Genomic DNA, 12071 nt, shown 5'->3' on the forward strand with positions numbered 1-12071 from the left:
CATCATTATGTTGAGATGAAAATGCAATTTCTGGCTCACAGAATGTATACTGGCCGCTAAAGGAAGAAGCCATGTGAAAGATTTCTGAGCTCTGGGCTTCAACAATTACAGCTTCTTCCTGAATTCCAACTTCTTCTAACTTAGGTGGCTCAAGGGTAACATCACTGACAGTTTCAAAGTAGATAATGGCTAGACACCATCTGAGAGACAATGAATATGCCCTCTTGGACATTCAACCAGTTTCCCAAATTTTACATGTCCAAAGTAGAATTTTAGTTCTTCTCTCTCAAACTGCTCCTTCTTCAAGGTTTCTGTAACTTAAGAAATGGTATTCCATTCACAATTGTTCAGGAATTCATCTTACCCTCTTGCCTAACTCCCAGCCTTTTACATTTTCAGGCCCTAGTAATAACTAATCTTTGCTTATCCTTAGGGATTTTGTAAATAAATTTTCTATAATTATGATCATACAACTGTGGTCCTCTTGTGTATAACTTATTTCACTGAGCATAATGATTTCAAAGTTCACCTATACCTCTCTTTATGAATGCATACACAAATACACGTTGTTATAGTTGTAAACTTCAAGTGTTGCAACTCACCCATAGCTGACTCTCCAGTAGGTTTCTCAGGCATTAAATCACACTGTAGAAAGTTGCCCATCTTGTGCTGAGCACCTGGTGGATTCAAATACGTATTTTGTGTTGGGAGTGCAATTCTGTACCAAAGCAAGGGATCACTAAAAATGTTGTTGTTGTTATGTGCCGTTGAGTTGCCTGCGACTCATAGCGACCCTATGTACAACAACCCTAAATTCTGCCCTATCGTGTGCCAATCTCACCATCTCTGACACACCTACCCCTATTACCCCAGTCACTGAATCAATCCATCTCATAGAGGGTCTTCTTCTACTGAGCCATCTCTCCACCATCCCAAGCATGACGTCCTTCTCCAAGGACTGGTCCCTCTTTGTACCATGTCAGACAAAGCTTCAGAATCCTTGCCTCCAAGGAGCAGCCTGGCTTCACCCTCTCCAGGATGAATCTGTTTGTTTTCCTAGCAGTCCATGGTATATTCAATACTCTTTTCCAACACCACAGCTAAAAGGCATCAATTCTCCTTCTATCATCCCTAGTCATTGTCCAGCTCTCTGATACATAACAAGTGATTGCAAAGACCATGGCATGTATCAGGTGCACCTTAGTCTCCAGACTGACATCTTTGCACTTCCGCACTTCAGAGAGGTCTCTGACCACAGACTCTCCCATTGCTACATGTCTTAATTTCCTGACTGCTGGTGCCAAGAGTGTTGACTGTGGATCCAAGCAAACCAAAACTGTGAACAATCTCAATCTTTTCACCATCCATTATGATGCTGCCAATTGGTCCAGTGGTGAAAATCTTTGTTTTCTTGATATTGAGTCTCAATCCATACTAAAGACTGCAGTCCCTGACCTTCCACAGCAAGTGCTTCACGTCCTCCAGTTTCAGGAAGCAGGGTTGTGTCATCTGCATAATGCAGATTGTTCATGAGTCTTCCTCCAATCCTGATGCCACATTTCTCCTCATAGAGCCCAGCCTCCTGGATAACCTGTTCTGCATAAATATTGAAAAGGTATGGAGACAGGATACATCCCTGGTATACACCCTTCCCAATTTTGAACCACGCAGTGTTTCCTTGCAATTGTTTCTGACAACTGCCTCCTGGTCCAAGTGTAGGTTTCACATCAGCACGATCAAGTGCTCTGGGATTCCCATTCTTCTCACAGCCAGCCACAGTTTGTTATGTTAGCTACAGTATCCCTAGTACCAAGGCCCCGTCTAAATCCAGCCTGCATTTCTGGTAGTTCTCTGTTGATGTGCTGTTCCAGTCGTTTTTGGATAATCTTCAGCAAACTCTTGCTTGCATGAGATATTAATGATATTGTTCGATAATTTCTATACTCTGTGGGATCACCTTTCTTTGGAATGGGAACAAACATAGCAGGGTCCAAAATCAAGCAAGCAGGAAGCTACAGCGCCGCCTCTCCGCTCGGGTCGTACCCTCCGTCGCCGCCGCCTCTTCCTCCGCCTCCTCCTCCGCCTCCCCCTTCGCCTCTTCCTGCCTCCTCCCGGCTTCCGCCGCCAGAGACGCTCCCGTCGGATCCCAAGCCTGCGGCGAAGCTTCTCCCCTGATTTTTCCCCCCCTTTCCTCGCCAGTACAGCGTCCTGACACGGTGATCCGGACGGGCCCCGCAGGCATTTTATCCGCTCACCGTCCTCACACTAGTATCTCATGTCCACTATCCAGAACCTCCAATCTTTCGACCCCTTTGCTGATGCAACTAAAGGTGACGACTTACTCTCGGCAGGAATTGAGGATTACATTCACATAAGAATCCAGCAACGGAACGGCCGGAAGACGCTGACCACTGTGCAGGGCATTGCGGGTGATTATGACAAGAAGAAACTTGTGAAAGCTTTCAAAAAGAAATTTGCCTGTAATGGTACTGTGATTGAGCATCCCGAGTACGGGGAGGTTATTCAGCTTCAAGGTGACCAAAGGAAGAACATTTGCCAGTTTCTCCTGGAGGTCGGCATTGTCAAGGAGGAACAGCTTAAGGTTCATGGATTCTAAAATGAACCTTAAACACCTGGAGAATTTCTTGAATACTTTTGTTCTCTGCTCCAAGTTTGGCTGCCTTGTGAAATGATTCTCTGCAGTAAAAGGACTTTTCATTTATTTAATCATCCAAACTCCCGTTCACATCTGCATGATTCCAGAAAACACGGGGTATATAGGCTAGTAACACATAAGAAGATTGCATTAAGATGGTAACAAAACCCCGTATTCATCTGACATGTTTCCAATGGAAAAGATTTTGTTTCGAGTGCTTATTGTTTAGTTTATTACTTTTCATTTGATTAAGTGTGTTTTGTTGTTGTTGTTGTTGTATTAAAACCCTGTATGTTGCAGCTTAACAATACAAAGAATATGTCTGGGGGAAAAAATCAAGAAAGCAGGGTGCCAGTGATGTATCTTTTCTCTTTACTTTTTCAATCTATATGTGGGATAGATTATTTAGGAGCCTGGAATTTATGAAGAATGTGGCATCAGGATTGGAGAAAAACTCACCAACCAACTTGTGCAGATGGTGCAATCTTGCTCACCAAAACTGAGGAGGATATGAACATTTGTTATTGTTAATTATCCTGCTATTGACATTACTGTAAAAATTTCTATTCATGTCTAAGTTCTGATTTCCTTGGGCTATATTCCTAGTTAACAATAAATATTGGAGAGAGAGAAAAAATAAACTGAGAGAACTTGAAGCCTTTGCTGCAGAAAGTCAGAGTAGAGCTTTCAATATGGATTGCATCTCAACATCAAGAAAATAAAAGTTCCTCACCATTGGGTCAGTTGGCACTGTCATGATAGACGGAAAAAAGATTGAAGTTATTAACAATTTCATTTTGCTCTGACCCACAGTCAAAACTCTTGGCATCAACAGTCAGGAAATCAAAAGACTGGGAAAATCTGTTGTCAAGGACGTCTCTAGCATGCTGAAGAGCAAAGATGTCAGTTTAAAGACTAAGGTGCACCAGATCCAGGCTATGTTCTTCTCAATTGTTTGCTATGCAGCTAATAGCTGGACAATGAATAAGGATGACAGAAGAAGAAACAATGCCTTCGAGCTGTGGTGCTGGAGAAGAGTACTGCACGTCCAATGGTCTGTCAAGAGAACAAATAAATCTATCCTGAACAGGGTGAAACCAGGTTGCTCCTCAGAGGCAAGGATTTTGAAATTCCTTCTGACATACTTTTGACATGTGGCCAGGAGGGACCAGTACTTGGAGAAGGACATCATACTTGGAATGATAGAGGGTCAGTGCCAGAGAGGAAGACCCCAAATGAGTTGGACTGACACAGTGATAAGGGCAATGGGGCCAGATGTCTTGGAGATAGTGACACTGGCTCAGGATAGGACAAGGTTCAGAGCTATTGTTCTTAAGGGTTGCTAAGAGTCGTAATTGACTGTTACTATGTGCAACTCATAGCGACCTTATGTACAACAGCCCTAAACCCTGCTCTATCCTGTGTCAATCGCCCTGCCTCTGACACAGCCATCCTGATTACCCCAGTCACTGAATCAATTCACCTCATAGAGGGTCTTCCCCTTTTGCGCCATCCCTCCACCCTCCCAAGCATTATTCCCTCTCCAAAGACTTGTCCCTCCTTACAACATGTCCAAAGTATGTCAGACGAAGCCCCAGAATCATTGCCTCCAAGGAGCAGCCCGGTTTAACCCTCTCCGGGATGAATCTGTTTGTTTTCTTGGCAGTCCATGGTACATTCAGTACTCTTCTCCAGCACCACAGCTCAAAGGCATCAATTCTCTTTCGAGCCTTCCTAGTCATTGTCCAACTCTCTGATGCATAACAAGTGATTGCCTGTATCAGACACACCTTGGTCTCCAGAGTGACACCATTGCTCTTCAGTACTTTGAAAAGGTCCCTAACAGCAGACTTCCCCATCGAAATAAGTCTTTTAATTTCCTGGCTACTGGTGCCAAGAGTGTTGACCGTGGAGTCAAGCAGACTAAAGTTTTTAACAATCTCAATCACTTGAGCCCCCTTATGTAAATATATATACACATGTTGTTATTGTTAAGTGCCATTGAGTCTCAGGCAACTCAGAGCGACCCTGTGAAGGAGAGTCCTCGACGCTTGGATATACACATATAAATATATATTTTTGCTTTCTGCCTCTCTAGGGAAGTCTGGTGACCTGGTTGTTGTTATGTGCCCTCTAGTCAATTACGAAGGTGACTTAGAGGTAAGGAGTTCTACAGTAACCCAAAGGCTCTTAATTCAGATGCATCCAAGGAAGAAGGATGGGCAATCACCTGTGTGATTTATTGTCTCTGAAAAGCTCCTGGAAAGTCAGCTATGAGTTAGTTCCAATTAATGACATATAACAACAAGATCTATCAGTATCTCACATTTTATCTATCCTTTTTTTATGGGTCCTTAGACTATTTCCACTTTTACTATTAAGAATAATGCTGTGAAAATGCGTGTACACATGCATCTTTTTAATAAAGTTGCTGCTTTCTTTTGGGAATTCCTGGAAGTAAAACTGCTGGATCTCATGTACATTGTGTTTGTTATTTTTAAGTGCTTCCCCTTTCTTGTCAAACCCAGAGTGGCTCTGTCATTTTGCATTTTCCAAGGCATTTCTCTCTTTAGCTCATCATTTATATTAATAATTTTGAGTGCTTCCAGTCAATAAATTTTGGTCTGATCCCAGTATGGACAAAGGTGTCTCCCCTGCATCCAACATGCCCCTAAGCCAGCCCACCAGTCTCCCCTTTGGGTGTCAGGAGTGTCCCCTCTGGGTGTCTGCCTCCTAACAGATCTCCCTGCCTCTCCTCTTTTGGGGCTGTTGATGGAGCAGCCGAGGCCTGGCAACAGGCCCTGCTTTTGGAGGGCAGGGCTAGAGGACCGGGAAGCTAGAGGACCTGCAAGCTGCTGAAATGTGCTTAATTTAATTCTTCGCTCTCAGCAGAGCTAGAGACCTGAGTGCTGTCCATCATTTGAAATCCCTGTCCATCAGCCTCACCGGTCTGTATAGACATCGTTTGGCCCTGTGCCTTCCCCTACCTGCTTGCTCACAAGTTTTATCTCTGAGAGTAACTGGGCTTATTTTGCACAGGTCAGGCCTGATGGATGTAAAACTGTTGGAAAGTGAGTCTTGCTCTATGTCTGCCTTTTATCTCTGAAGAAAAGCCAGTTCCCTGCAAGCGACACTGCGCTGCGGTTTATGAATATTTTCTGCGACTAAACCCACACCATCCAAAGAAGTTGGTTAGAATGTTCCTTTTAACAAAACCTATCCTTTATTTCTCCCACTGGCTCCCTTTTGAGGGTCTTGGCAGAACTCCTGGTCGGAGTAGCTGGCCTAAGTCCTGCTTCTGCCTCTGAGAAGCTTCTCCCTCATGCAAAATAGGGACCTGAGTACTTGACTCAGGTGTAGCTCCTGGGAAGGAGGTCATGGATGGTCCCTGTGACTGGACATCAGGGAGCTCTTGACCTCAACCTGGACTTGAGGCTTAGGAGACCCCTGGGACTCAACTTTGCTTTCAGATGAGCTCTCACCCTGTTGCTGCTCACTGCCCTCTCCAGGGTCAATATCCATCTGGTCCTTGGATTTGGAGAAATTTGAGCCAAGATTCAAACTGGAGCCAATGCGAGTGCCAGAGGCAATGTGATTAATGGAGTAAACATGTGTCCTGCAGCCAGTATGGGAACTGGAGCCAGCAAGGAAACTAGAGGCTGCTGACAGCTTAGGCTCTGAAGGAGTAGGGTGCTTCCCCCCCTCCTCCTCTTCCTCCTCCTCAAACTCCTGCTGGCTGAGAAGCTCCGTAATGGAGAAGTTGTGTTCAATAGCCTTGTCCTGGTCAGTGGCAGGTTTGGGCAGAGTGGAGGGTGACGTGGAGGGTGACCTGGCATGTTGGGCATTGGGATGCCGGCATACCCATGCAGCCTCCCCTAGTCTGTGCAGCAGGCATGTCCAGTTGACCTTTGAGGACAGGCGGATCCTGGAACCCTCCAGCTTCCTGAAGCCCAGGAAGAGGTCCAGGAGCACTTCAGTGACTGGGTAAGATATGAAGCCAAGCTGCTTGCCGAGGTTCTTCTCAAACTTATACTTGTAAAGGACCAAAGAGACAGCCTTTTCCACCAGGAAGCCAATGAACTCCTCCTCCAGAGGGCTGAAGTGGGACATGGAAGTCTTGGATGAGATGGGAGGAAGAGGCTTCTTCTTGTTGTTCTTGAGTTGGGCATTCTACACAGCAGCCAAGAAAGAAAAGACAAGGAAGACCATCATGATCCTGTTTCTGCCCTGTCAACCACCCTCCCCACAGTCATTATTACATCACACACTTGCTTCACTGGCAACCTACGATATTGGTCACAATGGGGACATGTCAGCACACCTGCATGCTCACCACACTCTTAGACTCGTCAGTCTTTGTCAAGGCCAGGGTCCACAGATGTAGCATCAACCATCCTGTGCCTCTCTGTCAAGGCCCCCGGGGTCCCTGGAAGGTAGTTAACACCCAGATCTGGCTATAGTGGTGAGCAGCTTGCTCAGGCCTTGTGGCTGCAGGAGAGGCAGAGGATGGTGCTGAGGACCCTCCAGGGGGAGGCCCTCCTCCTTTTCTTGGGCAGGGAAAGGAGGCAGGGGAAGCCCTTGGTTGGCTGTTGTTCAGTTGTTCCTAAGGGACAAGAAACTGCGTGTGTGTGTGTGTGTGTGTGTGTGTGTTACAAAAATCAAAGCAATGCTTTCCAGCCAGCTGTGGATCACAAGAACCCTCCACTGGGTTTGTGAGGCTGCAGATTGTGACAGGAGGAGACTGCCCGTCCTTCTCCCATGGAGCAGCTAGTGGGCTCAAGCTGCTGGCCTTTCACTGAGCAGCCCAGTCACACTACACACTATGGCACCAGGGCTTCAAAGTTTACATACAAAAATTTCTAAAAGGATGTAGAATAAAAAATAGCTTTTATTCATCTTTGACAACCCCTGGCAGTCATAGCTCAGCCAGGACTGCTGTTGCTAGTCCTTCATCACTCATCCCCTGCCTAGGAGGCATCCAGAGAGTGGAATAAAACATTGTCATCATGTGGACCCTTGACCAGGTGGCAGGGGACACAGCTTCCCTCTGAAGAGCTATTCCCCAGGTGCCCCCTTGAGGACAGCACTTCTGGACCCAAAGGGGTAGGAGGTGGAGAGAGACCACCCACCCCAGAGGGATGTGGGGAGATGTTGGAGGAGAGGTGGAGGGAAGAGAGATAGTAAGGAGGGGTCTGTGGGTAGGGCCCTGGGGGGGAGGGGTAGCCACGGCCAGAGGCCACGTCCACCCTGTTCCCAAGGGCTGGCAGAATCAAGTGCAGGCTTTGCCAAGGCTGGGCCCTTTGGCTGGGGCTTGGGGACTCAGTCATGGAATGAGCTGGGTTTGATTCTTTAGGGTCTGTGTCACATGCCTCATGCCAGGGTGCTGAAGGGCGAATGGCCTTGAGTTCTTCTATGGGGGTCACCTTAACCTTTAATTTGGTGGCCCCCTGGGTGCCAGAGCCAGCAGGGTCCTCTTTCTTGACTTTACCCCAGCCTTTGCCCCTGGAACCCTTTCTGCATCCCATTTTAGAGTGGCAGGACGTGACAGGGATCTGTTCAAAGGGCCTCTCTTTGACAGCAGGGTCCTCATAAGGTAAGGGTGATGTGGAGACTGATGACTCCAGATGCTGGTGACTCCACTCAGAATGAGCCAGTGGCTCTGGCTTCGGGGTAGCCATGTGGGCTGGTGAGCAGAAGAGAGGGCAGCCGTCATGGCGGCAGGCACTGCTGAGCTTGTCCATGGCCTGATGGACCACACGCTGCAGAGCGGGGAAGAGCTGATGCTTGGCCAGGAAGTCCAGGGTGTGGTAAGGCTCTCGGATCGAGCAGTAGCTGGGCAGGTCGAAGGAATCCGGCTGGTTCATCATGGACTTCATCTCCTTGTCAAATTCCCGCTTAAGAAAAGAGAGCTGCTTCTCAGCTAGCCCCAGCTCGTATGTGGAGGGTGTGCTCAGGCCAGAGCCCAGCAGGCCCGAGAACCAGGACAGGGGCTGCTCCGGCATCCACTGGTTGCTGGCCTGGCTGCACAGTGAGCCCCTCTGGGAGGAGGGCCTGCCCTGGCCTTTCTGCAGGAAGAGAGGGGCTCTGAGAAGCTCTGGGGGCCATCCTACCAGCCCAACCCAGCCCAGCCCAGGTCCTGGGTTCCCTCCTACCATCCCAAATATCACCCCTTTCTGCAGAAAGAGAGGGGCTCTAAGAGGCCTTGAGGGCCTGCTACCAGCCCAGCCCAGGCCTTGGGCTCCATCCTACTTCCCTGAAACATTGCCTCAGATCTCACCCCTTTCTGCAGAAAGAGGTGGGCTCTGAGAGATTCTGGGGCCACCATACTTCCCCCAATTATGGCTCCAGACCTCACCCCTTTGTTTTCCATCCGCAACAGGTGCTTGAGGCTCCTCTCCAGCAACTGTTTGTCCTTCACAGGGGGCAAGGCACCTATGCCATGGACACCCCGATCATTGTTCCTGCTGCACAAATCCAGCCTATCAGCCGAGACACTACAATAGGAATTGGATGTGGAGCTGGAGCAGGATGGGTAGTTGTTAAGGCGCCCAGTGCAGAGGGTGGGCTGGGTCCGGTGCCGGTGCACTGTGCTGAGGCTAGGCCGAACCCGCAACCGGCACCGGCTGCTCAGCTCCTTCAATGGGTCCTGCACCTCCAACAGTGGCTCCCCAGCTTGGGTTCTCATGGCTGTCATGTGCTCCGTTGCTTCTTCCACCACTGTCTGCAGACTATCCAGCACCTGGCCCTCCACCAAGAAGTCCAGGAAGCTGCTGAAAGGCTGGCTGCCCCACGCAGTTTGTTGGTGACCACGGAGGACTGAGCTATTGGGGGGGCCATAGGTTGGCAGCGAGTGCAGCTCACGACCCAGCTTGGAAGTTGGCCCCATTTCTGGGAACAGTGGCTTCCTGCGAGGCTGCACCTGAGTGGATAGACATGTCAATGTAGGCACAGCCTGCCATTTGAAGAGGTCTGTCTGGTACCCTTCTCACACCCTTGGAGACAGATGGGGTATAGGCAGTGAGAGGGACTGCTCTGGAATCAGAGAGCCCTGGGGTAGGCCCCAGGCTCTGCTACCTTCAGGCTATGTGACTCTGGAAAGTTGGCCTTTCTTGAGTGCAATTCTTCATTTGCAAAGTGGAGATCTTTTAATTAAGGCTGTCCTGAGCCTCCACCCCCCAGTTTTATTTCACCTGCAAAAGCCGACCACTTCTCTGGTATTGTCCCTCCCACGCTCCGTGTGAGCTGGTGATCCTGAAACTGCCTGGTGCTACAAGTTTTCATTCCAAAGGTGGGCAGATCAGTCTATTGTCCGCTGTGAGCTATGTTACCTGGAGCCCACACCCTGAGCAGACTGGGTACCTCTAGGCCAAGGTTCCAGCCCACCTAACCCCTACCAGACCTCTGGAGGCTGAGGGGCATGGAGAGAGAGGTTCCCAGGGGCCAGCTGGGGCTTAGAGGAGCCATCACCGGCAAAGGAAGACTGGTCGAGGGCCAGTGAGGTCCACAGAAATACGGGACATCTAGGCTGTGTCACAAACCCAGGCAGGCACACTTACCCGGGCCATGTATGTGATGTGACCGGCCTCATCGTCTGCTAGATACCCGGAGTGGTGGTGGCATCTGGCCATGGTGCTGACCGCCGGGTCAGAGGCCCTCTTCCACACACTTCAGTTGCTTGCACCATGCAGGCGAGGCTTCTTCCCTGAGGCAGAAGGGGTTAGGGCGGTGTGAGGGTTCGCCAGGATTTTCAGGCGTCCCATCCTCCGTCGTCTGCCAGTCAAACCTCTCTGGCCCTTCGCTTCCAACATAGCTTACCCTCCAGGCTTTGACAGCGACCTAGGGCATCTGAGGGTACAGTGTCATCTGGAACGGACCACTCCCTCTCAGACGTCTGTGTCCCATCCTATGCTCCCTCACCAGAGCGCACCTCTTTCCTGACCCTTCCTCCTTCCAGTTCTGGGGAGGATCCCTTACCTGAGTGCACGCCCAGCTCTTCACAGTTCCCCACTAAAACTTGAATACAGGGAGAAAGAGTGTTCATTTGCATGCTGAGTCCAGATTGGCTCACTAGCCTACCTCACAATGGTGAGGGCGGGGCCCTTTGTGGCCCCGCCTCCACTTGGTCCAGATCTGTCCCAGAGGACACAATGACCACATTAAACATGTAGAAAGCAAGACAGTCACCTTGCAAATAAAACTGGTTATCAACCATCTGATGTTGTAGAGCAACATCACAGCTTGCTCAAAGAAAAGCAGATGAAGTTTAGTGAGGGATGGAAGTGATCTGAAACTTCGCCTGACACAGGATGCAGGCAGCTGTTCCACAAACCAGGATAGACGTTTGTATTGTTGGCTCAGAAATGAAAAGTTATAAAATTCACAACTTGTTAAAAGATCATCAAAACAATTAAAGAATGGAGATCCAGAAACAAGAATTTGGTCATGATGGGTCCGTAACACTTTAGTGGGATCGAAAGACTGGTCAAAGGCACATTCAGTGCCTCAGAACTGCAGTCAGGACCAGTTTTCTCTGTTAACATTGTTCTTAGATCATGTTTGTTTCTGGAGGCCCATTGTAAAGATTTACTATGGTATCTTTGCACCATTTGGAGGCTAATTGTAAAGATTTACAGTGGGTCTTGCTGTATCTCAAGACTCCTCAGGTATAAACTGGATCATTACAACCATCAATAAAGTGACAGGATACTAACACACTGTTGCTAGGCACCATCAAGTCAGCATTGGAAATGACACAGATGACCCTAAGATGGTACAGGCTAGGACGAGGGTTCAGATCTTTGTTCATGGGTCTTTAGGAGTGATACTAAATGGCACCTAATAACAATAACATGAGATCTTTTTCATTCATAATTTAGTCCTTTCTATAACACTTTAGTAACAGAAAATAGTTTATGTTTTAAATATCCTGTCGTTAGGTGCTATCGAGTCAACTGCAACTTATAGTTACCCTATGCTCAGTAGTGCTGAACTCTGGCCTATCCTGAGCCAATCCCACTGTCTCTGACACACCTACCTTCATTACCCCTGTTACTGTTTCAATCCATCTCATCCAGAGTGTTCCTCTTCTGTGCCATTCCTCCACCCTACCAAGCATGATGTCCTTCTCCAAGGACTGGTCCCGCCTTGACAACATGCCCAAAGTATGTGAGATGGAGCTTCAAAAGCCTTGCCTCCAATGAGCAGCCTGGTTTCATCCTTTCCAGAAAAGACCTGTTTGGTCTCTTAGCAGTTCACAATATGTTCAGTATGCTTCTCCAGCACCACATCTCAAAGGCACCGGTTCTTCTTCTGTCATCTTTAGTCATTTTCCTGCACTCTTATACATAGTAAGTAATTTTTAAGACCATGGCCTGAATCAGGTGTATCTTAGTCTCTAGACTGACATTGTTGCTCT

General features: G+C 48.4%; 2 protein-coding genes across 2 annotated transcripts; one reads left to right on the forward strand and one right to left on the reverse strand.

Annotated features, from left to right (window-relative positions):
- Nucleotides 1-2275: 2275 nt before the first annotated feature.
- LOC102850765 (eukaryotic translation initiation factor 1b-like) lies at nt 2276-2617 on the forward strand. Its single transcript, XM_006894556.1, has one exon. The coding sequence runs from the start codon at nt 2276-2278 to the stop codon at nt 2615-2617; it is 342 nt and encodes a 113-aa protein (XP_006894618.1).
- A 3414-nt stretch (nt 2618-6031) lies between these two features.
- CCDC116 (coiled-coil domain containing 116) lies at nt 6032-10284 on the reverse strand. Its single transcript, XM_006894606.1, has 4 exons — nt 10213-10284; nt 9012-9569; nt 7786-8721; nt 6032-6826 (listed from the first exon to the last, which is right to left on the reverse strand). Exons 1-4 carry the CDS (start codon nt 10282-10284, stop codon nt 6032-6034), a joined length of 2361 nt encoding a protein of 786 aa, XP_006894668.1.
- Between the last annotated feature and the right edge of the window lie 1787 nt (nt 10285-12071).

Source organism: Elephantulus edwardii, unplaced genomic scaffold (genome assembly GCF_000299155.1).
Source record: "Elephantulus edwardii isolate Elephantulus edwardi_28Jun2011 unplaced genomic scaffold, EleEdw1.0 scaffold00146, whole genome shotgun sequence".
In the NCBI taxonomy this organism is placed as follows: Eukaryota; Metazoa; Chordata; class Mammalia; order Macroscelidea; family Macroscelididae; genus Elephantulus; species Elephantulus edwardii.